General features: G+C 35.7%; 1 protein-coding gene across 8 annotated transcripts in view; it reads right to left on the reverse strand.

The window, feature by feature from the left end:
* RALGAPA1 (Ral GTPase activating protein catalytic subunit alpha 1) overlaps positions 1-27,656 on the reverse strand; it is a 220,725-nt gene that overhangs the window by 160,900 nt on the left and 32,169 nt on the right. For all 8 annotated transcript variants that reach the window (XM_027111074.1, XM_027111075.1, XM_027111082.1 and 5 more), the window contains exons 2-7: positions 14,864-14,974; positions 14,258-14,307; positions 10,691-10,748; positions 4,995-5,038; positions 3,410-3,587; positions 1,042-1,157 (exon numbers count right to left, since the gene is read on the reverse strand). In XM_027111074.1, coding sequence (XP_026966875.1) covers positions 1,042-1,157; positions 3,410-3,587; positions 4,995-5,038; positions 10,691-10,748; positions 14,258-14,307; positions 14,864-14,974 — 557 coding nt within the window. The remainder of the gene's footprint in view (positions 1-1,041; positions 1,158-3,409; positions 3,588-4,994; positions 5,039-10,690; positions 10,749-14,257; positions 14,308-14,863; positions 14,975-27,656) is intronic.

Raw genomic sequence — 27,656 nt, forward strand, 5'->3', positions numbered from 1 at the left:
TCCCACATGCTGCAGGGCATATAAGCCTGCATGCCACAATTACTGACTTGCACGCCTCAACTAGAGAGCCCACGAGCTGCAAACTACAGAGCCCACACGCCCTGGAGCCTGCGCACCACAACTAGGGAGAGAAAAAAAACCCTCACGCCGCAACTAGAGAGAAGCCCGTGCACCGCAACCAAACATCCCGCATGCCTCAACGAAGATCCCTTGTGCCACAACTAAGACCCAATGCAGCCAATAAATAAATAAATAAACAAATAATAAATAAATAAATAAGTCTTAAAAAAAAAAAACTACATGCACCTATAAATTTTAAAAGTACAAGTAGGATTAAATGTAAATTACATTCCCCCATCCCCTACCTCACCCTTAGTCCACCTCCCCAGTTGATGCCTCTAGGCAGATTGATCCCTAAATCAAACAGTTTTTCATTTAAAGTACCATAGCTGCTGATTATAAATGAAAAGATTAGAAAGTAAATCCAACTGGCTCACATAAGACGGTATATACACATAAAGAGTCTACTATAAAAATTTCTCTCTTCAGCTCCCTTTCTAAGAGGTCCATAATCTCTCCAGTGATTTTTATTTCAGGAAGGGTATACTAACATCTATTTTCAAAAGTAAAAATCTGTGACTTCCCTGGTGGCGCAGTGGTTAAGAATCTGCCCGCCAATGGAGGGGACATGGGTTTGGGACATGTCGCACAGCAACTAAGTCTGTGTGCCAAAGCTACTGAGCCCACGCGCCTAGAGCCCATGCTCCACAACAAGAGAAGCCACTATAGTAAGAAGCCCACGCACCGCAACAGAGTAGCCCCCGCTCGCCGCAACCAGAGAAAGCCCGTGCACAGCAACGAAGACCCAACACAGCCAAAAATAAATAAATTTATTTACTTCAAAAAAAAAAGTAAAAATTTGTTACTTCTCCTTCAGGAAAATAAGCAAATATCTACTGTGACAGAATAATGGTAAGAGGGGGAAAAATGAATTACCCACAGGATAGTAAGGAGGGTGATATAAAAGAAGATGACACATACCTGAATTACTATATATTTTAAAAGTGCTTCAAGAAAATAGCTTGTTAGATCTTCTTGTCCTTTATCTCCTGATTGTGGGGGGACAAGCGGAGTGATTTCTTCTATAGTGACTTGAGCTATCCGAAGACAAAAGAAAAGTTTAGTATAATTACAAAACAAATTTAACAATATGATAATATGGCCCAAATAAAATTTAACTACAAAACAGATAAGCAAAGAATACTGCTTGAAAACATTCTGATGATTGAAATTTGAAATAAATCTGAGGTCATCCTGATAGCCCATCACAAAAACCATAAACTTTAATAATCAACTGTTTCATGAACCCTTGATCGAGGAAATGTGACACAGAGATGGACAGATATTGAGGGATTAAGAGTGAATAATGTCTCACCTGAAAAAGAATTGCTCGTGATATTTTAAAATTCAGATTAAGAGTGTCCACTATAAAATTCCATAAATGTGATGAGAAACATTAATAATAATGTGCTTATTCATCAATTAAAGAACAACCTGATTACTCTAGGTAATGACCATGCTTACTCTTTAAGGTAGCCCCTTTATTCAAAGGATGAAATACTAATTCCCTCTCAGAAAGAAAGAGAAGTTAGCATCTTAGTTTCTTGATTATGAAAGCCCACTTGTAAAATAAGAAACTTTCACATTTTTAGACTTTTCACATATTCAAAAACACTGATTATAACAAAAGCAAATTCAAGAAAATCAACCCACAACTAGCTAAATTTTCTTAAATATTTCCCAGGCAACACAATCAGTACCTGGTTTAGCATAGGCAAGTCCTTAAACCTATTTCCCAGTAAACAGCAGCCAAGTAATTAAGCCCAAAGAGATGGATTTTTTTTTAGTCCTCTTTGCACAAAGTAAAACATACTTGTATGTCAATGTACATCCAAATTAACTCAAGGATACAAGCTGATACATGAAAATTCAAAATTAAAGATAAATGTAAAATGGCCTGTATTAAACATGTTTCTAATACTTTGATATCAGGGGTCTTGCAGGCCCTAGTGAGAAAGCCCCTCCCAGAGCTAGCTAATTCCTAGAGAAAACTATGGGCCAGAGAGTTTGCCTTTCATATGCAAAGCAAACAACTCAGAGCCCGTATCTCTACCACTTCCTCTGCAGGGCTCTCACACTCAGGGTTACTTACTAGTTCCCTAACCTAATGACCCCCAGGGCTAAGTACCAGACAATCAGAAACAACCCCTATGCCCCAGAGCCTGCTAAAATTATCCAAATTAGCCAGTTTTCAACTTGCTCACCCTGCTTCACACATTCCCGCCTGCAGAAACCACAAAAGGGCTCTTGCCCATGATACCCACCCCTACCCTCAAGCCCCCACCACGCCCGACTAACCCTGGTGCTTCCCTGTGTGGCCACCCTCCCTGGTGTGGCACACCCGCTACTCCTGGGAACATGAGTAACAAACTATCTTTTTAATGGCAATCATCTCCTGATCTGTTGGTCTCATTATACCTGGATGATAAAACCTACATGTTATTTTTTTAATTTTTATTTACTTTTTTACTGAAGTATAATTTACATACATTATACAAGTTTCAGGCATATGACATAATGATTCAACATTTGTATGCACTGCAAAATGATCACCCCAATCTGTGACCATACAAAATTACAAAAAAAAATGTTTCTTGTGATAAGAACTTCTAATATTTATTTTCTTAGCAACTTTCAAAGTTGCAAAATATTATCAACTACAGTCCCCATGCTGTACATTACATCCCTGTGACTTATTTACTTTATGACTATAAGTTTGTACCTCTTGATCCCCTTCACCCATTTTGCCCACCCTCAACTCCTACCCCCCACCCCTCTGGCAACCACCAATCCCTTCTCTGTATCTGTGAGTTTGGTTTTATAAAACCTACATTTAAAAACCTGGCCTTGGATTATTCAGTTAAAAATGTACAGGGACTTCCCTGGTGGCGCAGTGGTTAAGAATTCACCTGCCAATGCAGGGGACATGGGTTTGAGCCCTGGTCCGGGAAGATCCAACATGTCATGGAGCAACTAAGCCCATGCGCCACAACTACTGAGCCTGTGCTCTAGAGCCCACGAGCCACAACTACTGAGTCTGCGTGCCACAACTACTGAAGCCTGCGTGCGTAGAGCCCGTGCTCCCCAAAAAGAGAAGCCACCGCAAGGAAGAGTAGCCCCCGCTCGACACAACTAGAGAAAGCCCACGCACAGCAACGAAGACCCAATGCAGCCAAAAATAAATAAATAAAATAATTTTGTTTTAAAAGGTACAGACATTTAAAAATATCTATTACAAACTACACAGAAATTTTTAAATTAATGATGGAAAAGATCTTATGACTCTTACTTTCTTGAAGGTTGAGTGGAGGATTAATGAGATTATCTAAAGTTCGAGGTCCATATTCAGATTGTGGTGCTGAAAATCCAGGGATTAAACATGAAAACATCCAAAGCTGTTCTTTGCTACAGTTATTCTGAAGAGCTTGCAACCATAATAAGAAAAGGCGAACACCTTCCCGCCTAATCTAAAATGAAATAAAATGAAAAACAGTATTTTTATTTAAAATGGAAATACTTTGTTCCCTTCAGGCCAAAATTCTCTAGAAGATGATTACTGAATGATACTCTGCAAAGGAGAGGAAGAAAAGGAAGGAAGGAGGGAGATAGAGAATTATAACCATGACAATTTACTGAACCCTCATTATTTATAAATCTAAATTTATGGATTTTGAACAAAATAACTTGGTCTCTAACTATTTAAAGCCATCAGGTAATCTATTTATGCTATAATTTCCATTTGTAAAAAGTCAAAATCATTTCCTTCTTATTTACTTCCCTCCTTCCCATCATCACCACTCTAATCTAAGAAGCAAGGAGAGAGGGCAATGACTATTCCTGGCTATAATAAGTTTGGTAAAAGGAGGAATGGTCATGGGGATCCTGATACACTGCTAACTCAATGCTCTTGACCTTAAAAAGATTATCAGTCTGAAATTATCTCATTTACTTAATTTGCTTCCAAAGGGCAAAGCAGGAATTCTGGCCTATTACTGTATTTTTAAGCAACTAGAACAATGCCCCATACACAGAAAATACATATTTAAATCAAGGGAATGCTCTTCCAGGAAGAGAAGAGGAGAAGATAGAAACTTCAAATCTCCCAGTAAAACACAAGGTTCTTCAGTAACCTAACCTCACTGGTAGCTTTGCAAACAGCCACTGCCAAAGCTATACAACTGCTGCCACCCTCACAGTTTAGTTAGAAACAGGACAAAGATGTAGGAAAGCTTATCCCTTATGTACTGCTATACCCAAGCCTTGACACCAAAAGTACCTACTATATGAGACTTTTATCCAACCTATACCAAGATGCTTTTGGACCGGGTAGCTTTTCTTACCACAGCACAATGAGATAATGAAAAGGGGGGAAAAAAAAGAAACAAAACCATTTTTTAATAGATGCCCCACTTCCCTCTACATCTAACAATAGCTATGATAAAATGAAGAATAATTTGTTGAATGGATAAATAATTTTTGTCTTCTGGGGACCACAGAGCAAAGTACAGTCATCCCTCGGTATCTAGGGGGATGTTGCTTCCAGGACCTCCCCCACCATGGACACCAAAATCAGCAGACGCTGAAGTCCCTTACATGGAACTGGCATGGATGGCATGGACGTGGAACCCATGGATATGGATAGGTGACTGTATTTCTGCTGAATGAGTCCATGCAGTGGTAAAACTACAAAAGTTTTTCAAGAGCCTGGTCAGCCTCATGCGTACTGACTATGTTGCTGTTTTTTAAGTGAATTCACTTCGATTAAGGGAACTGAAGATTATTCAAAATTATTTAGGAAAAAGTTGATGTAGGCAGTATAGCAATTGACTGAATGCTTTACTCAGTTTTTAAAAAGAAATATAATTACATTATACCTTCAAGGAGTTTCCTGTGTGTAGTAGTTTCTTTAAAATCAATCCTGAAAAGAAAACATGATTTTAAACATTCATATCTTACTTGTTTCTAAATGTCAGAGTTCTCGGTCAGACTTGAAAACACTTTAAAAACAAGTCTTTGGCAACCTCCAAATTATTCTTGGTGACCTGAACATCCCTCTGGCCATAATCTTGGGACAGAAGGGCATATAAAAAGTCACCTTTTTTAACACATGGTTTATTGCAATTAAACATGATTTATCCTATCAAAACAAACCCTAAACCCAAAATTGCACATAAGACAACAATCTACGTTTATCTTTTACTTAGACTAAGAATATAATTAAATAATTTCTCCATCACTAATAGAAATAAAAACCACTGTAAAAATTTCCATTTAGTTAACCACATGAACATCTATAACTCTAGTATTTCTTAGCAAATATTTCCATTGTACTAATTTTCCTTTTCAAAATACTCAAAACGATCTTTAATAGTCCTTTTTCTTTTGAATTATACAATATTTCAAATCTACAATAAAATAATGAAATAACATTCACAGACATCCAGATGTCCACCATTTGGTCTGAACAAATCTAAACACAGTCCCATGTTTCCTATAATTTCAAAATTTCACTTATTTACATTTTCTATAATGTTTCATGTAACACTACAAGCATCATTGAAGCCACCTGTGAACCCATCCTGAGTCATTTTCCTCCTTCCTTCCCCAGAGGAAACCATTATCCAGATTTTGGTATTAATTATTCCCAAAAATATTTTATGTTATTACTACTTATTTATAAATCCATAAAATATTTGGAATTAGTTTCTATGTTTAAAACTTATACCAGTAACAAAATTTCCTCCACAGCTATTTGTTCTAATCTTGCATTTTTATTCTTTCTAGTAACATCAGAATTATATATATAACATATATTTATATGTATGAAATACATATATAATATATATATTTACATATACAGAAGCGTATGAGATTATTGTGATAACACATTGTTGGCAACACAAAACACTGGCAGATGCTCTAATATTTGCCAGTCTGAGTGTTACATATCTCAGTAATGTCATTTGATGTTTCCTAATGACACTGAACATTTTTTCATTTGGCTGCTCAAGTTTCTGCAAATTGCCTGTCATATCCTTTGCATATTTTTAAACTGGGTTATTTTGTTTTGTTTTTTTAATATAAGAGTTCCTTACACACATTGGCTACTAATTCTATGTTAGGTCTATGAATTGGAAATGTATTCTTGACTGGGATGGTAGTATCATCTGACGTACAAAATTTTTAAATTTCAATATAGTCAATTCACCAATGTTTTTCTTTATGTGTACTTACTGTGTCTAAAGAAATACTTCCCTACTTTAAAGTTATGAAGATAAACCAAAGAGTCTCATCAAAAAGTTTTAAAGTGTTGTTTTTCATATTTAAGTCCTGAAATCCATCAGAAATTTATTTGTGTGTGGCAATAACAGAATTTCCCCTCCCCAACCAACTGTAGTACCTTTTCAGATTTTATAATGAAATGAAATGCTGTCTCAATCATATTTCAAGTTTCCATATATAAGCCTAGGTCTTTGGCTGGCCTTAATGTGCTTTTCCATTAGTCTACTTGTCCATCTCTGTCATACCAATGATACTGTCTTAATTATATTATAACTTTATAATACATCTTGTTATTGGTTATAGTAATATTCAACAACACCATCTTCTCTCTCCCATTTGTTATTCTTCCAAGTTGCTTTGGCTTTGATTTTCCATACAAATTTTAGGATAAACTTGTTGGGCTACAATAAAAAGTCACTACAGGAATTCTGGATGAGAACTGTTATCTTTATACCATCAAGCCTATCATCCATGAATAATGTATAAGATTCCATTTTTTCGAGTTCTTTCTTGTTCTTCAATAATCACTTCATTGTCATAAATTAATCTAATATTTAAAATGACTATGGAATACACATTCTCAAGCATACTGGAACATTCTCCAGGAGAGACTATATTCTGGGTCATGAAATGTCTCAAAAATTTTTTAAAGATTATGATCATATAAAGCATATTTTCTGGCCACAAAGGAATTAAGTTAGAAATCACAACAGAAAGAAATCTGTGATACCATCAAATATTTGAAAACTTAAAAAACAAAGACACTCTTAAATAAGTTATGGATCAAAGAGATCAAAAGGGACATCAAAAAAATATTTTCAACTGAATAAAAATGAAAACACAACATACTAAAACTTATGGGATAAGCTAAAAGCAAAGCTTACAGGGAAGTTTGTTGCCTTGGATGCCTATATCAGAAAAGAAGAAAGGTATTAATATTCTAGACTTCCACCTTAAAAAAATACATATAGACAAGCAAATTAAACCCAAAGCAAGCAAGATTTTTTAAAATATAAAAGATTAGAATGGAAATCAATGAAATAGGAAGCAGAAAAAGACTAGAGAAAATCAACAATACCAAAGTTAGTTCTTTGAAATGACCAACATTAATGACAAATGCTTAGCTAGACAAGTCAATAAAATAAAAGAGACACAAATTACCAAATTCAGAAATGAAAGAGGGGACATCACTACTGACCCTATAGGAATGAAAAGGATTATTATAAAAGAGTAACTTGAACAACTTTACACCAACAAATTAGGCAGTGTTAATGAAATAGACAAATTCCTAGAAAGATACAAATTATCCAAACTGACTCAAAAAAGGAATATAAAGTAGCAATTACAAATCTCCACATAAAGAAAAGCCCAACTCTAAATGGCTTTACTTGTGAATTCTATCAAATATTTTAAAACGATGTAGTATCAATTGTTCACAAACTCTTTCAGAAAATAAAGGAGGGAACACTTCCCAATCTATGTACATGGCTATTATTATCTTGATAATAAAGCCAGACAAAGACCTCACAAAAGAACAATACAGTGTTCAATATCCCTCATAAACATAGAGGTAAAAATCTTTAATAAATTATTAGCAAACTAAAATTAGCAATATAATAAAAAGACTATATAGAAATGGTAACCAATTGGGATTTACCTCAGGGATGCAAAGTTGGTTTAACATTTGAAAAGCAATTCGTGAAATACACAATATTAATAGAATAAATGACAAAACCACTAATAATGCTGCCTATGATCATGTCAATAGAAGAAAAAGCATCTGACAAAATACAATGCCCATGCATGATTAAAAACCCTCATCAAAACAGGATAGAAGAGAACTTCAACTTGATAAACAGTATCTATAAAAATAGCTAACATCGCCAGGTAAGAATGATCTTCAGGAAGCACTGAAGAAGAAAACAAAGGGTTTGAGAATTACACAGGATGGAACTTAAATACTTATTTATATGTGAAATAGGATTCTGCATTGAATCTAGATTCTGCCAGGACATATGTGTGATCCTGAGGAATCACTTAACTTCCCTGAGCCTCAGTTTCCTCAAATATATAGTAAGTGAAAATAAAATAAAAAAAAAAAATAGCTAACATCATACATAATGGTGAAAGACTGAATGCTTTCTCCTTTACATCAGGAATAATATAAGGATGTCTACTTTTACCACTTTTATTCACTAGTGTACTAGAGGAACAATAAACAAAAAAGAAATAAGAAATTAAAGGCACCAGATTAAAAATTTTAAAGTAAAACTATATTTGCAGTTGACATGATCCTATACGTAGAAAATCAAAAGGAATCTACAATAAAACAAATAAAATAAACAAGTTATAATAAACTAGAAACAATGCAAATGTCCATTAATTGGTGAGTAAATAAACAAAATATGGTATATCCATACAACAGAATATTAGACAATACAAAGGAATGCTTATATATGCTATAATATGGAAAAAAAATATATGCTAAGTGAAGGAGGCCAGATGTAAACTACTACAAATTGTATGATTTCATTTACATGAAATGTCCAAAAAAGACAAATTTATTGAAGACAGAAAGCAGATTGGTGGTGGCAAAGGCAACTGACTGTAAATGGGCTCAAAGAACTATTTTAGGGTAATGGCTATGTTCTAAAACTAGACTGGGGTGACTCTAAATATTTACTAAAAAATAATAAATTATTTATTTAAATGAGAGATTTTTATCTAAGTAAATTATACCTCATAAAAGCTACTTTTAAAAAATCAACTAGAGTCACTGATTTATTTTTCTATATATACAAGACAAAAAAGAAAGGAAACAGAGTTTTAGGATTCTCTGGGTGACAAAGAAAGGTGACCATTTATGTATTGTCTCAAGTTGGACATTTACTAGAATATTATTAATCATGAGAACCAGATAGCACAAAGGTCATTTAGAAATAGAAGACTACATTCCTCAGCAGATAGAATAACTTTAGAAGTTCCGCTGTTTCAAAGAAGTTTCTTCCCAGACAACCTTCAAGGACATTTTAATGATTATGAAATAAAAAATAGGATTTCACTATTCTGTTGAGCACCTTATCATGTGATTATTAGCAATTCACATATCTTCTTTGGTGTGATAACTATGCAAATATTTTCCCTATTTAAAAAATTAATTTGTCTTATTATTGAGTTGCCAGAGTTCTTTATGTATTAAGGGTACAGCATTTTTAGTCTTAAGCTTTATCTAAAAAGTTTATTCTAAAAGGCTTTATTTTTTAGAATTTTGTGGTTTTTTTAGCCCCTACATCAATATCCATCCTATATGTCCAGAGTTCCTTTTGTTTCTAGAACTGCTAATTGGGATGACTTACAGTTTCAAAGCCTCAGAAATTTCATTTGCTATAACTAAGAACTGTAGGTTCTAAATAAATATATGACTCTTTTTTAAGAGAAAAAAATACAATTTTTACAAATGAATACAAGGCCTGTAACATTCTACTTCAACAATATAGATGTGGTGGCCATCTGTATATTCACCACAAGAGAAGGGTCATGAGAATCACTACCAATCAGCCCTGTCATCATTAAGACACTGAACCAAAGCCAGAAATTGCCTACCTACAGATTCCTCTTTCAACCAAGGGGGAAAAAATGTCTTGCAATGAGAGCTCAAGAGTCCTGTGGTGATGCTATGATTGTTAAAGAAACAGACTCCAAGCCAGCAAGCATGCTGGCTTAGCTCCTGGTAAGATAAAGTCTATAACCTCCTGCCTACTTGGTCTTTCACAGTAATACACAGCAGGGTTGTGTATTTTTTCTTTCCCCTTTTTCCTTTCAGCTTCATTTCATGATCTGGGAAGCTCTACTTCGTCTCTTCAAGCAGTAAGCTTAAACCCAGTTCCCTCCTTTTTTATTAATACACTGCTTGCTTTCAAACCAGGAACCCATGGCTTTCACTCTACGTGGCAATTTGTTACCTTCTCTTCCATTTTTGATTACAGAATGTTTATTCTGATGCTAAGTCTGCTTTTATTTTTTTGGTTTTATAGTTTCATCATCATTGCTAACATATTCAGAGTAAATGAACAGGTGGATCAAAGAAATTTAATATGCCACTTTTATTGGAAATCCTTCATGTATGTTTTTATCTTACATTCCCAGTAAGCCTAGTTCTGTATTCTTTATTTTGTTTTTACTAAAGCATAAACTATGAACTCATTTCAAATAATGACCAACCCATTAAAGAATATTTTCATATATTATCATTTATTTCAAATATGAAATACATATTTAAATTACTTACCAATACTATGAAACTGCCATCGCTGATGAATTCTTTCTGGAAGAAGTTGTAAAATTTTCTAAAAATCAATATGAATAAAACAAAGAAAAGTATGAAAAGCAAGTAACATGTCCTCATTTTGAGCAATGTGAAAAATTAAACAAAGAGCTTACACAAAGCCTTTAAGAGTTTCTTACATAGAAGACAGTATTACAAATACAAAATAGTCTTTGAGCTAATCTGATGGTACTGGCACTACTTTAGCGCCAGCATACTGATTAGTATTTGAGAACTCCAGAAAACAACAAGCTATACTAACAAAGACTTGGAACAGGAAATTAATGAAATTTATCTTTTACTATGATGTGAAAAGTAAGTATACTTCTCTTTAGTGGATAAATACTAACTTTAACATATATATATATATATATTTTTAACATCTTTATTGGATTATAATTGCTTTACAATGGTGTGTTAGTTTCTGCTTTATAACAAAGTGAATCAGCTATACATATACATATATCCGCATATCTCCTCCCTCTTGCATCTCCCTCCCACCCTCCCTATCCCACCCCCTAAGTGGTCACAAAGCACCGAGCTGATCTCCCTGTGCTGTGCAGCTGCTTCCCACTAGCTATCTATTTTACATTTGGTAGTATACTTTTAAATGCTCATTTACTATTCTTAGAATTTCTGCATTGTGGATACTACTGATATGTTTTAAATTCTTTTAGATATTAATATTTGTGAAGTTTTCTCTCCAAGCAGTTTTTTTTTTTAAATAAATTTATTTATTTACTTCTGACTGCACTGGGTCTCTGTTGCTGCAGGCAGGCTTTCTCTAGTTGTGGCAAGTGGGGTCTACTCTTTGTTGCGGTGCACGGGCTTCTCATAGTGGTGACTTCTCTTGTTGCGGAGCACAGGCTCTAGGTGCCCAGGCTTCAGTAGTTGTGGCATGCGGGCTCAGTAGTTGTGGCTCACAGGGTTAGCTGCTCCACGGCATGTGGGATCTTCCCAGACTAGGGCTCGAACCCATGCCCCCTGCATTGGCAGGCGGATTCTTAACCACTGCACCACCAGGGAAGCCCGGTCTCCAAGCATTTCTTTCTCTTACTTTGATAAATCCTACAGGGAAAATATTTTGCTTCCACAAAAATCCTATCAAATACTTGTACTAAATTAATTCACGTGAACCCAAAGATACTTCTATGTTATGATGGCTATGGGTATGAGAACAAAATTTTAAGATTCAGGAGCCCTATAGTTAACCTAACACATACAGACTTCCACAAGTTGGGAATAAACACTTTTTACATATAATACTTTCAAAATTTTGTCTTTATTTTCCTTTATATATTGCACCTGCGTGGATTATTCTAGTTCAACAGCTGCCTTATTATGCTGCTGAACTACGTTCTCAACACTCATCTGCTTGCTGAATGACATTTGTGTGCGTTTGTTATTATTGCAGCTCTATTATAATTATTTAGAATCACCATTAATTGAATGTTCATAAGGACCAAACATTAGACACTTTATGTAATGATATCTCATTAATCCTCACAACCATCCTAAAAGGAGTGTTCATTGATCTCATTTGAAAAATAAAGAAATGGGTCAAGTAATGTGCTTAGGTTAGAAAGAGAAAAAACGGAGTTTCCAACTTCCATATGCCTATTTCCAAAACTTTGCTTTTATACTATTATGTTCAAAGAACAGTATGCATGTTTTTACACTTCTCTATCTTCCTTTTGATATAATCTTCTTTAGTCCCTCTCATATAAGAGGATGATGAAGAAATTATAAAGTTCTTCACAGATAGGTGCTATTCCCACACGAGATACATAAACTTCTTCACCTCTGCCCTCCTATTTCTCTCATACTTAGCCAACAACTGTATAATTATATTTATGGTGGTGTGGAAAGAGATAAAATTATAGAAAATTAAAAAGACAAGTTTGTGAACCACTCGAAAGTACTCCTAAATTATCACTATTATAGTTTAGATTTAATCTCATACAAAATGTGAATTTAAATATATTCATCTTTTTTATTCAGTCATATAAAGATGAAAGAAATCATGTATACTATTAACTACACAGAAGAAAGCAGAATATAAATCCTATGTCATACTGATATTACATAATGATGCTTTTTATTCCAGAAAAAGGAAATCATTTTATTTATAATTTTTTTAAAAAATCATCATTAGTCTCTAAAGGTGGAGGTCAGATATTACTGTCCCCATTATAAGTAGAAAAACATCAGCACACAGGTTAAATATTTTTTCCAAAAGATAAAAATCCTATATCTAACATCTCTTTTCCTAATGAAATTTAGCGACTGATTACAAACATTTCTGTTCAAAAAGTAACAAATGATCAGTATATATTACATACAGGAAAATAAGTATTATTTTTTAACAGAAGAAATATTCTGAAAGAGTTTCTATTAACTAGTCAATCATCTCAGTTTCCTGAATATAGGGCAAGCATGAATGTCTGAAGGAACACTTGCCAGGAATTATCATCTTGCTTTCTCTGTACATACTTTTACTCTTTCTCAAAATATTCATGTTTTAATATTTCCCTTGTAAACAGTTCATGCAAACACCTGGGGAGGTAAATATAAGCAAATTCCTCAGGGTTAACAACTAATGAAAATTAACTGCAGAACAGGTACCAACACCAGTTGCTTCTGTCTGGAACTCTTAAAAAAAAAAAAAAAAACTTTCTTTTTTCAGCTGTGACTAACTCAGCAACTAAGAGAGAGATCAAATTCTTCAATTCTTCTAAACCATACTAAAATAGTCAACATAAAAAATAGTGAATTATCTTTAATTAGCAGTAGATAGAATAGTTCAATCTTTAGAAACTGATTTCTAAATTCTTTACTATGCTTTTCAAGACACAAGGTCTAATCCTGACTTTCTCCAGTTCTCTAAAATTCTCAATAAAGATCAGAATACTCCTATCACTATTTGATTTGAAAGACAGAATGAAGAGCATGGGGTTATTTGAAAACCATGTGTGTCCCTCATTTTTATCATTGTGCCAAAAATGAAACAAATTTTAGCAGAGTATCAAATGTTGTTGCTTCCTTCTGTTTATTTAGCAATAAAAATGTGTCCCACCCCAATCCAAAGCAAATGCAGTAGAACAACAATTTATAAAATATTTAAAACTATTTTATATAAGTTTTCAATGAAAAGCAGTTAAAGCAGAAAACTCCTTAGGTATGTAACAGTTCTATGAATTTACCCTCTCAAGTAATAATGTTTTGTTGTTTTTTAATTCTCCATTTGTGTAAATCTCCCAGAAATTAAAATTTTCATGTTTGCAAACACAGTGAATATTGTACCAACTGTGGTATCAAATCCATAAAAACATAATTTTATCTGTACCTAAAAATAATATGTGTACCTCAGAAAATAATTAAGAATTAAGTCAGTTATATTTTTAGGTTAAAACGTGCAATTAAGTTTTTGAAAAGCATGGTAGATTCACAGTGTTTGTTAATATTCAATATATTCCTTTGTATATTCCAAAAATTAATTTTGGAAAAAAAGTTACATTGGCAGGTACTTACCTCAAAAATAAAAAGTATAGCATCCAATTCCTCCCTTTGAGACTTGTGACCTAAAACATTTTTATAGAAAAATATTTTAAACATTATCATTTTGTCCTCAATGTCAACAACCACTTAAAAAGCTTAAAATATTTCAAGCACTGAAGTTTTTTTTCTCATTGATTCTTTAATAAAATGTTTAAAGTATATTCTGTTCAATGTATAGACAATATCATAGCATCTCTCTCTACTCTTTTTAGACAGCTAAATTTAGATTCTACATATTTATGTCTAAAAACAAATCATAATATATTGTGGAGAACTCTAAATGAACTCTAAAAATGAATTTATGAAAATGACTGCTCAAACCTGACATATGCCCCTAGGGCAGAGCAAAGGTGAGAAAACAAGTAAACCTGACCAGAGAAAAAAGAAATCTAAGCCTTCTCAAAATAATAAGGATATTACTACTAACCCATAGTGTGAGAGGGGTGTTCTACAAGCTGTCTAACAAAAAGCAGTGAAATAATACTAAAATTCCAATGTCCAAGAGTATATTTTTAAGTGAATGTTTATGACAATTATTTGAAATATCAACATAAGCCAAGACTGATTTTAACATCTTACCTTTCTGTTTAAGACTAGCTTCAATGGTAACAAAATTCTCAAAAAACACATAATATATATGTGAAAAATGTTGGTCAAAAAACTGTTTAAGATCGATGGACTCTGCATTCTCTGAAAAATAAATGAAAACAGTTTTTAGTGATTACTATTTATATCATGTTCAGCAAGTATTTATTGTGGCATGTTTCCTTCAAAAATGCCAAAGAACTGCTCTTAAAATTCTATTAAAATATTTAAGAGATGTGTTTATATATTTATATCCTTGTTCTCACAACTTTAGCTTTTAAAGATTTTAATTTTAAAAACTGGTCAAATCAGGTTATCATAATCTTTGTTTACTAAAAGAAAACAATGCCTCAAAGTTTTATCCAAAATCATTAAAAAAGAAGTCAAGTTCTATTTTCAATTCACAGCTATGCTCTCCTAACTTTTCCCCCAAGACAGTTAAAAATCGGTATTTCTAAGAGTAATAATACATGTCTAAAATACATTTACTTTAAATATCTAACAATAGGCTTTGCAAATAGGCACTTAAGTATTATAAAACTCAGGTAATACTGTTCTCTAAGAACTGTCAGTATAGTCCAAGACAGAGAAACTGAACATTTAACTGTATGCAGAGCAGAAAGTGTTGGGTACTAACACAAAATTACTTTCAAAACTCAATGAGGGGTGAAGGTGGGGAAAGAACAAATGCCTGACAGAGAATGTATTATCTGAAAAGACCTCTATGGACAGGAAGGACTTTGGACATAAAGTGGCGGGTTTGAATGAGAAAGACATTCTCGGCATAAACAAAGACATTGAAGTGAGGAAAGCAGGATAGGATGCAGAAAAATAATTCATTTTGGCTAGCTTTGAGCATTTTGATAAAAATAAAATAGAAAAAGTATCCTTGATATGTCAAAAAATATCGTAAGTGCAAACTAAGGAAATGGGATTTATTATTTAAAGCAAGATATCTACATCGTAGGTGTATATGTACTTATGCATTTTATTGTTTGGCTTATTTTCGGGGGGGTGAGAAAGTTGGGGAAAAGGGGAGGAATTAAGAACTTTTACTTTATATACTTCCTACTACTCAAATTCCTTTACAAAAAGCACGTCTCTTTTATAATAAACAAATTTGAAAAAAGCAACTGGAAGAACAAAGATTTTTTTGAACCTGGGAGTAAAATGAATAAACTACTAACTGCTGATAAACTCAAGTTAAACATCAATTAATTTCTTGGAATGCTCTAAGGCTGAATGGAAGATTTCAGAATAAAGTTAAATAGTAACAACATACAGACAGCACTTTAAACTCTGGTGTATTATCTTACCCTATGAATATTCATAAATCTTTAATGACATCTCATCTATGGAATTTTCCAAGACTGTTTCCCTTTTGTTTTGCCCTCCCCAAGGAAGGAATGGATGCCCTCTCCTCTCTATTCCCTTGTGTTCTCTACATTTCTCTCTCATGGAAGTAATTATGTCTCAAGTGTTTCCTTGTCTTTTTTCCAGGACTAGTCTATAGTTTCTTTAGGATAGAAAGTGTGTCTACCTTAGTATTTCCAAAACCTAAGCACAGTGCTGAGCACATATGTACTCAAATGTGTTTTATTATTAATCAAATAAATTATTTTAATGTTATTGTATTCATTTCGTAGCTTGGAAATTTTTATCTTGGAAAAGACTGCATAACCTACTGACAGGCAAAATAGCACTGCTTCATCTTGACTGGAATTAGAACACCCAGATTCCATTCCTACCTGTAACACTATCTGTGTACATTTTCACAGAACTAGGGGAAAAAACAATAATAATGGCTAACACAAACAATGTTTTCTATATGCCAGAAACTCTTCTAAGTCCTTTATAGAAATTAATTCCTAAAGTCCTCAGAACAACACTATGAAATAAGTACTACTATTATCCCTAACTCTAAAGATGAGAAAACAAGTATAGAGAGTTTAAGTGATTCAGTTAGTAAGAAACAGAGTCATGGATTTAAACTCCACACAGTCTGGATTTAGTGTCCATGCTCTTAACCTCTATGTTATTCAGCTTCCAGTGTAATATTGATACATCTATAAGAAAAATAAGAAAAGAACACTAGTAGTTTATCTGTTATCTGTCTGTAAGAAGATAAGAATAACTGTCATTGAATACTAGTTAAACATATTTTAGAGACTACCAAAATAAAACACATATACTGAGATAAACAGGAGAAGTATTCTGTTTTCCCCACTGAGTAGTTTGAAGTAACAAAGAACTATGAAATGAGAATGAAATAGACTGCTAAAATTACCGCTGAAATTCCTGAAATTAATGTTTCAAACAAAACTAATGTCCCAGGGGAAAGAAGAAAATGAGAACAATAACAAAGCAAAACAAAAAAGTCAAAACAAAACAAAAGCAAACATGAATCAACTCAAGATTTTGCAACATAAATTTAGGAGCCAAGATAGTCTCTCTCAATTTCCTTCCCATGGTACAGCATGTTACACAAAGCCTGGAAACTACATACTTGCTAATAAAAAATACTGCATCAAAATTAGGTCAATTTGTTTTTTACTCTGTATCTATTTGTAATGAACTAGTTAGCAAATAAAAACTCTTATAAAACATTTTTGTTCACCAATTCACAAAATTTACATAGTGGGGGAAAACCGGAAAAAACACAAAAAAGGTAGATATAAGAGAATAAGAAGGTTCACTTATTTAAAAAGAAGTCTCTCTATAAAACAGTAACACAGAAGAAAGGAAAATATAAAAGGAAGGAAATCCACAAAGAAAGAGATTATGGAAAAACTTCTACCCAATACCTTTCCCCCAAAAATGCCCCAAACCCTTTATGTTTTCTCTTTTTGTGAATGCCTCCAGTACTTTTAGTCAGCATGGCTCCTAATCATGTCACATTAGTTAGTACAACTGTCCCTCGGTATCAGCAAGTGATGGTTCCAGGAACCCATCAGATGCCAAAATTGGAGAATCCCTTATATAAAATGACATAGTATTTGCATATAACCTATGCACATCCTCCCACACACTTTACGTCACCTCTAGATTACTTATAATACCAGACACAATGTAAATGCTATGTAAATAGTTGCCTGGGTGCGGCAAATTCAAGTTCTGCTTTCTGGAATTCTCCAGAATTTTTTTTCCTGAATATTTTTGATCCAAAGTAGGTTGAATCTGAGGATGTGGACCCACCCCTCCAAAATGGAGTGCCAACTGTATCATTCTCTTACAGATACTGGATGCTCTTTGGGAGCAGAAAGCATGCCTTAGCTTCTTTTACCTTTCTAATTTTTTCAAAATTTTAATCTGAGGAAGTGCTTTGCATAGTGCTAAACTGATGGTTGGCACTTAAAAAAAGTTTAAGCATTCAAAAACTTCCCCCATTTTTAGAAATACTTCTGTTTGATTTGTAATGTTTGTAAATTAGTATTTCCTTTAAAAAATCAAATAAACATTTCAACCACAAATTAAGACTGAAGTTTCTGAGGTTTTAAAAAAACTTATTCAGGCTTAGGACTGCTTTGAAGACCTTTGGGAATACTAACCTTAAGTAGCAAAACAGTTCTAGACTTCATTTAGTATTCACAAATAAAATTTCAGATGTCTCTAGGATCTTTTTATGAATAAGCTTCAAGAAGCTAATTAATATATTTACTTCCTACTACATCTTTTGAAGACATCTAAGCTCTGTAACAAATCTATAATTAAAAATTACAAAATTCAGAAGGCTAGTTTACCTGACCTTAAATTTCAGACACCTGTACTAAATACTTCCCTAGAAAAGTTATCACATAACCCACGCTAGATGACCAAAAATTCAACAAATTTTGCAATACCATCATTCTTCTTCCTCATCTATAAAAAAAAAAAGCCACCATTTAGAACTTTTCCTCAAATGATGGCATTATAATACACTAATCTGTGAAGTGTATCACAAGTAATCTGCTCCTGATAATAAAGCACTGAACAATGCAAATTATTGCTTTAAAATAATCAATAATAATGAGGACTGATCCAACAATACAGTGAATAACACAAAAAACTCTCTCTAATTGCAGAGACACAGAAATGCTGGATAAAAACAAATAATACAAGCTCAAAAAAAAAAAAGGAAGAGGAGAAGGAGTAGAAGTGAAGAAAAGAGAGTAAGTAGGGGGCTTCCCTGGTGGCGCAGTGGTTGAGAGTCCACCTGCCGATGCAGGGGACACGGGTTCGTGCCCTGGAGTGGCTGGGCCCTTGAGCCAATGCCACTGAGCCTGCGCATCCAGAGCCTGTGCTCCGCGACGGGAGAGGCCACAACAGTGAGAGGCCCGTGTACCGCAAAAAAAAAAAAAAAAAAAAAAAGAGTAAGTAGGAAAGGAGGAAGTGGGATGGAGGAAGAGGTGTCATGAGGGAGAGGAGGATGGTGAGAATGTGGTATAAAGGCAGGGAGGGGTTGAAGGGGAAATATGTAGGAAAGGAGATGGGAAGGAAGTAAGGATGAGGAGAAGGGAGAATGGGTAAGGGAAAAGAAACACAAAAATGTAGTATTAAAATATAAGCAATATGGAGTCAAGCACAAATAAGGGGGGAAGCAGAAGGGAAAAGTAGGAAGAAAACAGAAGGTGCAAGAGAAAAGAAGGGCGGTAAAACCACACAAACAGGCTGGAAAATTATAAACAACACATTATCAAGTTCTAAGTAAAGAGGAGGGTATATGAGAAGGGAGAAGAAATTGAGAAAAGGGAGGAAGAGAGGACAAAAGGAAGAAACAGAGAAATAGTAAGTTGGAAGACAGACTGATGCTATTACTCAGAATGTAGCACAGAAAAATAATAAGATGGAAACAGACTGCCTGAGAAGTCCCAAGAACAAAGATAAAATGTAAGCAATATTCAAAGAAATAAGGTCTGAGTACTATCTAAAATTGGTGAAATATGTAAATAAATCTTCAGACTGAAAAAGCACAGTGATTCCCAAGCAGGATGAACACAAATCCACGGTCACATCCTAACTCCAAAAACAAAATGGAAATATTACAACCAAGAAAAGTTACCTACACAGAAATATCAAAACTAACAACAGACTTCTCATCAGCCCAATAGAGGCAAGAAGACAATGCAATTTTATACTGAAAGAACTAAGGGAAAATAATAGTCATCATAAAATTCTTATTCAGCTAAACTACTGTTCAATAAGATGAACATGAAAATAAAGAAAAGGCATTTTCTAACATAGAGTTTAACACTTAAAAACTCTCACTCAGGGGCTTCCCTGGTGGCGCGGTGGTTGGGAGTCCGCCTGCCGATGCGGGGGACGCGGGTTCGTGCCCCGGTCCAGGAGGATCCCACATGCCGCAGAGCAGCTGGGCCCGTGAGCCATGGCCGCTGAGCCTGCATGTCCGGAGCCTGTGCTCCGCAATGGGAGAGGCCACAACAGTGAGAGGCCCACACACCGCAGAAGAAAAAAAAAAAAAATTAAAAAATTAAAAAAACTCTCACTCAAAGAATTACAGAAGATAGATTTCTGAACGAATAGAAATAAACTCACATGGAAGAGTGAGAAGCAAGAAGCCAAGATGAGCTAAGAAACTGGAAAATGTGTGGGTAGATCTCAATGAGCACTGACTGTTAACAAAAGTACTAATGCAAAAGGTTACTAACAAGGAGGAAGTAAAATAATAGGCAATAATGTGAAAGATGAAACAAATGCTGGAGAAAGTATTTTAAGATCTTATTTTATTTAAGAGGACAGTAGAAACAGTGATGAACTCTAGACTTCAATATTAGTATGCTATTGAAGTTTTCTGAGTTACCAATAAGAGAATAACAACAATGCATAACTTCTAATCATTAGAAGGGAAAAAGAATATAGAGAAGCTTATCAATCTAACAGACATGAGTAAAGAAAAGCACCCAAAAAAAGTGAACGAGATGACGGAAATCAATATAAATATACAAGTAATTACAAAAAAGTTAATGGATTAAATGCCACAGTTAAGAGAGAGCTGTAATCATACTGGATTTAAAAACACACACAAAAGTCAAGCTACAAAGTATTTACTAAGAAAAGTATTTTTAACCCAAATACTAACCAAAAATACCAACAGTGATTGCTCAAAAAGAGACAAAAAGTAAACATTAAGGCAAGAATTAATACAATTAAAGAGTTCAATGTATTTTGACAAAAGGCTCTATTTACCAGAAAGCTTTCATTTCAATTTTGTATGAAGAGATATAAACAGCAAAAGCTGATAGATTTCTAAGGAAAAGCAAACCCATTTATAGTGTGGTAGCTTTTAACACATCTGTCTCATATTTAACAGAAGTAAGTAGTAAGTATACACAAGATTTGAACAACAAAATGAGCACTTTACCTGTAAAACTCTAAATTCAAGAGACTATAAGTCTTCCCATGTAAAAGTAGGGTATTTATAAAAACGGAACTATTAGGGGCTTCCCTGGTGGTCCAGTGGGTTAACACTCTGCACTCCCAAAGCAGGGAGGCCGGGTTCAATCCCTGGTCAGGGACCTAGGTCCCGCGTGCCGCAACTAATAGCTCACATGGCGCAACTAAAAAAGCCCACATGCCACAACTAAAAAGAGCCCACATGCAGCAAGGAAGATCCTGCACACAGAAACAAAGATCCTGAATGCTACAACTAAGACCCGGCAAAGCCAAATAAAAAAGTAAATAAATAAATAAGTAAATATTAAAAACAAGAAAAGTTTAAAAACTGAATTACTAAGGACACAAACTAAATAGAAAACGAACCAAGAATAACTTAGCACATACCATGCTCTCTGACCAAAACGAACTAAAATTAAGAATTAACAACTAGGGAATTCCCTGCTGGCACAGTGGTTAAGAATCCACCTGCACGAGGAGGAGCTTCAACATGGCGGAAGACTAAGACGCGGAGATCACCTTCCTCGCCACAAATACATCAGAAATACATCTACATGTGTAACAGCTCCTACAGAACACCTACTGAACACTCACAGAAGACCTCAGACTTCCCAAAAAGCAAGAAACTCCCCAAGTACCTTGGTAGGGCAAAAGAAAAAACAGAGACAAATGAATAGGGACACGACCTACATCTCTGGAAGGGAGCTGTGAAGGAAGGTTTCCACACATTAGGAAAGCCCTTCGCGAGCGGAGACGGCGGGTGGCGGAGGGGGGAAGCTTCGGAGCCGCGGAGGAGAGCACAGCAACAGGGGTGCGGAGGGCAAAGTGGAGAGATTACTGCACAATCAGTGTCGACCAGCACTCACCAGCCCGAGAGGCTCGTCTGCTCACCCGCCTGGGCAGGCGGGGGCTGGGAGCTGAGGCTCAGGCTTCAGAGGTTGGATCCCAGGGAGATGACAGGGGTTGGCTGCATAAACATAGCCTGAAGGGGGCTAGTGCACCACAGCTAGCTGGGATGGAGTCCGGGGAAAGGTCTGGAGCTGTCGAAGAGGCGAGACACTTTTTCTTGCCTCTTTGTTTCCTGGTCCGCGAGGAGAGGGGATTAAGAGCACCACTTAAAGGAGCTCCAGGGACGGGCGCAAGCTGCGGCTATCAGCGCGGACCCCAGAGACAGGTATGAGACACTAAGGCTGCTGCTGCAGCCACCAAGAAGCCTGTGTGCGAGCACAGGTCACTATCCACACCTCCCCTCCTGGGAGCCTGTGCAGCCCGCCACTGGTAGGGTCCCATGATCCAGGGACAACTTCCCCAGGAGAACACACGGCGTACCTCATACTGCTGCAACGTCATGCTGGCCTCTGCCGCCGCAGGCTTGCCCCGCACTCCATGCCCCTCCCTCCCCGCGGCCTGAGTGAGCCAGAGCCCCCGAATCAGTGGCTCCTTTAACCCTATCCTGTCTGAGCGAAGAACAGACACCCTCAGGCGACCTACATGCAGAGGCGGGGCCAAATCCAAAGCTGAACCCCAGGAGCTGTGCAAACAAAGAAGAGAAAGGGAAATCTCTCCCAGCAACCTCAGGAGCAGCGGATTAAATCTCAACTACAGGTTGATGTACCCTGCATCTGTGGAATACCTGAACAGACAACGAATCATCCCAAATTCAGGAGGTGGACTTTGGGAGGAACGAAATATATTCTTTTTTCCGTTTTTCTCTTTTTGTGAGGGTGTATGTGTATCCTCCTGTGTGTGATTTTATCTGTTTAGCTTTGCTTTTACCATTTGTCCTAGGGTTCTGTCTGTCCGTTGTTTTTCGTTTTTTGGTGTTTTTGTTTAGTATAGTGTTTAGTGCTTCTTATCATTGGTGGATTTGTTTTCTGGTTTGGTCACTCTCTTCTTTTGTTCCTTTTCTTAATTTTTATTACTTACAAAAAATTTCTTTTTAATAATTATTTTTTATTTTAGTAACTTTTATTTTATCTTCTTCATTCTTTCTTTTTTTTCTCCGTTTTATTCTGAGCCGTGCGGATGACAGGCTCTTGGTGCTCCAGCCAGGCATCAGGGCTGTGCCTCTGAGGTGGGAGACCCAAATTCAGGACACTGGTCCACAAGAGACCTCCCAGGTCCACATAATATCAAAGGCAAAAATCTCCCAGAGATCTCCATCTCAACGCCAAGACCCACCTCCACACAACGACCACCAAGGTGTAGTGCTGGAAACCCCATGCCAAACAACTAGCAAGACAGGAACAGAACCCCACCCATTAGCACAGATGCTGCCTAAAATCATAAGGCCACAGACACCACAAAACACACCAACAGACGTGGACCTGCCCACCAGAAACAAAAGATCCAGCCTCATCCACTAGAACACAGGCACTAGTCCCCTCCACCAGGAAGCCTACACAACTCACTAAACCAACCTTAGCCACTGCGGACAGACACCAAAAACAACAAGAACTACGAACCTGCAGCCTGCGAAAAGGAGACCCCAAACACAGCAAGTTAAGCAAAATGAGAAGACACAGAAACACACAGCAGATGAAGGAGCAAGGTAAAAACCCACCAGACCTAACAAATGAAGAGGAAATAGGCAGTCTACATGAAAAACAATTCTGAGTAATGACAGTAAACATGATCCAAAATCTTGGAAACAGAATGGAGAATATACAAGAAACATTTAACAAGGAACTAGAAGAACTAAAGAGCAAACAAACAATGGTGAACAACACAATAAATGAAAATAAAAATTCTCTAGAAGGAATCAATAGCAGAATAACTGAGGCAGAAGAATGGACAAGTGACCTGGAAGATAAAATAGTGGAACTAACTACTGCAGAGCAGAATAAAGAAAAAAGAATGAAAAGAACTGAGGACAGTCTCAGAGACCTCTGGGTCAACATTAAAAACACCAACATTCGAATTATAGGGATCCCAGAAGAAGAAGATAAAAAGAAAGGGACTGAGAAAATACTTGAAGAGATTATAATTGAAAACTTCCCTAATATGGGAAAGGAAATAGTTAATCACGTCCAGGCAGCACAGAGTCCCACACAGGAAAAATCCAAAGAGAAACACACCAAGACACATATTAATCAAAGTATCAAAAATTAAATACAAAAAAAAATATTAAAAGCAGCAAGGGAAAAACAACAAATAACATACAAGGGAATCCCCATAAGGTTAACAGCTGATCTTTCAGCATTAACTCTGCAAGCCAGAAGGGAGTGGCAGGACATATTTAAAGTGATGAAGGGGAAAAACCTACAACCAAGATTACTCTACCCAGCAAGGATCTCATTCAGATTTGATGGAGAAATTAAAAGCTTTACTGACAAGCAAAAACTAAGAGAATTCAGCACCACCAAACCAGCTTAACAACAAATGCTAAAGGAACTTCTCTAGGCAGTAAACATGAGAGAAGGAAAACACCTACAATAACAAACACAAAACAATTAAGAATATGGTAATAGGAACATATATATCAATAATTACCTTAAACGTAAATGGATTAACTGCTCCAACCAAAAGACAGAGACTGGCTGAATGGATACAAAAACAAGACCCGTATATATGCTGTCTACAAGAGACCCACTTCAGCCCTAGCAACACATACAGACTGAAAGTGAGGCGATGGAAAAAAGATATTCCATGCAAATGGAAATCAAAAGAAAGGTGGAGTAGCAATTCTCATTATCAGACAAAACAGACTTTAAAACAAAGACTATTATAAAAGACAAAGAAGGACACTACACAATGATCAAGGAATCAATCCAAGAAGAAGATACAATTGTAAATATGTATGAACCCAACATAGGAGGCACCTCAATACATAAGGCAAATACTAACAGCCATAAAAGGGGAAATTGACAGTAACACAATCACAGTAGGGGACTTTAACACCCCACTTTCACCAATGGACAGATCATCCAAAATGAAAATAAGGAAACACAAGCTTTAAATGATACATTAAACAAAATGGACTTAATTGATATTTATAAGACATTCCATCCAAAAACAACAGAATACACTTTCAAGTGCTCATGGAACATTCTCCAGGATACATTATAGCTTGGGTCACAAATCAAGCCTTGGTAAATTTAAGAAAATTGAAATTGTATCAAGTATCTTTTCCAACCACAATGCTATGAGACTAGATATCAATTACAGAAAATATCGGTAAAAAATATAAACACATGGAGGCTAAACAATACACTACTTAATACCCAAGAGATCACTGAAGAAATCAAAGAGGAACTCAAAAAATACCTAGAAACAAATGACAATGAAAACATGACGACCGAAAACCTATGGGATGCAGCCAGAGCAGTTCTAAGAGGGAAGTTTATAGCAGTACAATCCTACCTCAGGAAACAAGAAACATCTCAAATAAACAACCTAACATTACACCTAAAGCAATTAGAGAAAGAAGACCAAAAACACCCCAAAGTTAGCAGAAGGAAAGAAATCATAAAGATCAGATCACAAATAAATGAAAAAGAAATGAAGGAAACAATAGCAAAGATCAATAAAACTAAACGCTGGTTCTTTGAGAAGATAAACAAAATTGATAAACCATTAGCCAGACTCATCAAGAAAAAAAGGGAGAAGACACAAATCAATAGAATTAGAAATGAAAAAGGAGAAGTAACAACTGACACTGCAGAAATACAAAGGATCATCAGAGATTACTACAAGCAACTATATGCCAATAAAATGGACAACCTGGAAGGAATGGACAAACTCTCAGAAATGCACAACCTTCCGAGACTGAACCAGGAAGAAATGGAAAATATGAACAGACCAATCACCAGCACTGAAATTGAAACTGGGATTAAAAATCTTCCAACAAACAAAAGCCCAGGACCAGATGGCTTCACAGGCGACTTCTATCAAACATTTAGAGAAGAGCTAACACCTAGCCTTCTCAAAATCTTCCAAAATACAGCAGAGGGAGGAACACTCCCAAACTCATTCTACGAGCCCACCATCACCCTGATACGAAAACCAGACAAAGATATCACAAAGAAAGAAAACTACAGGCCAACAGCACGGATGAACATAGATGCAAAAACCCTCAACAAAATACTAGCAAACAGTATTCGACAGCAAGTTAAAAGGATCATACACCATGAGCAAGTGGGATTTATCCCAGGAATGCAAGGATTCTTCAATATACACAAATCAATCAATCAATGTGATACACAATATTAACAAACTGAAGGAGAAAAACCATATGATCATCTCAATAGATGCAGAGAAAGCTTTCGACACAATTCAACACCCATTTGTAGGCATAGAGGGAACTTTCCTCAACATAATAAAGGCCATACACAACAAAGCCACAGCCAGCATCGTCCTCAATGGTGAAAAACTGAAACCATTTCCACTAAGATCAGGAAGAAGACAAGGTTGCCCACTCTCACCACTACTATTCAACACAGATTTGGAAGTTTTAGCCACAGCAATCAGAGAAGAAAAAGAAATAAAAGGAATCCAAATCGGAAAAGAAGAAGTAAAGCTGTCACTGTTTGCAGATGACATGATACTATACATAGAGAATCCTAAAGATGCTACCATAAAACTACTAGAGCTAATCAATGAATCTGGTAAAGTAGGATACAAAATTAACGTGCAGAAATCTCTTGCATTCCTATACACTAATGATCAAAAATCTGAGAGAGAAATTAAGGAAACACTCCCATGTACCACTGCAACAAAAAGAATCAAATACCTAGCAATAAACCTACCTACGGAGACAAAAGACCTGTATGCAGTAAACTATAAGACACTGATGAAAGAAATTAAAGATGATACAAATAGATGGAGAAATATACCATGTTCTTGGATTGGAGGAATCAACATTTTGAAAATGACTATATACCCAAAGCAGTCTACAGATTCAGTGCAATCCCTATCAAACTACCAATGGCATTTTTCAAGAACTAGAACAAAAAATTTCACAATTTGAATGGAAACACAGAACACCCTGAATAGCCAAAGCAATCTTGAGAAAGAAAAATGGAGCTAGAGGAATTAGGCTCCCGGACTTCAGACTATACTACAAAGCTACAGTAAGCCAGACAGTATGGTATTGCCACAAAAACAGAAATTTAGATCAATGGAACAGGACAGAAAGCCCAGAGATAAACCCATGCGCATATGGTCACCTGATCTTTGATAAAGCAGGTGACAATATACAATGGAGAAAGGCAGCCTCTTCAATAAGTGGTGCTGGGAAAACTGGACAGCTACATGTAAAAGAATGAAATCAGAACACTCCCTAACACCATAAACAAAAATAAACTCAAAATGAACTAAAGACCTAAATGTAAGGCCAGACACTTTCAAAGTCTTAGAGGAAAACATAGGAAGAACACTATTTGACATAAATCACAGC

This window comes from Aethalodelphis obliquidens, unplaced genomic scaffold (genome assembly GCF_003676395.1).
Source record: "Aethalodelphis obliquidens isolate GAN/ISIS:26980383/991018 unplaced genomic scaffold, ASM367639v1 scaffold10, whole genome shotgun sequence".
NCBI classification, from domain to species: Eukaryota; Metazoa; Chordata; class Mammalia; order Artiodactyla; family Delphinidae; genus Aethalodelphis; species Aethalodelphis obliquidens.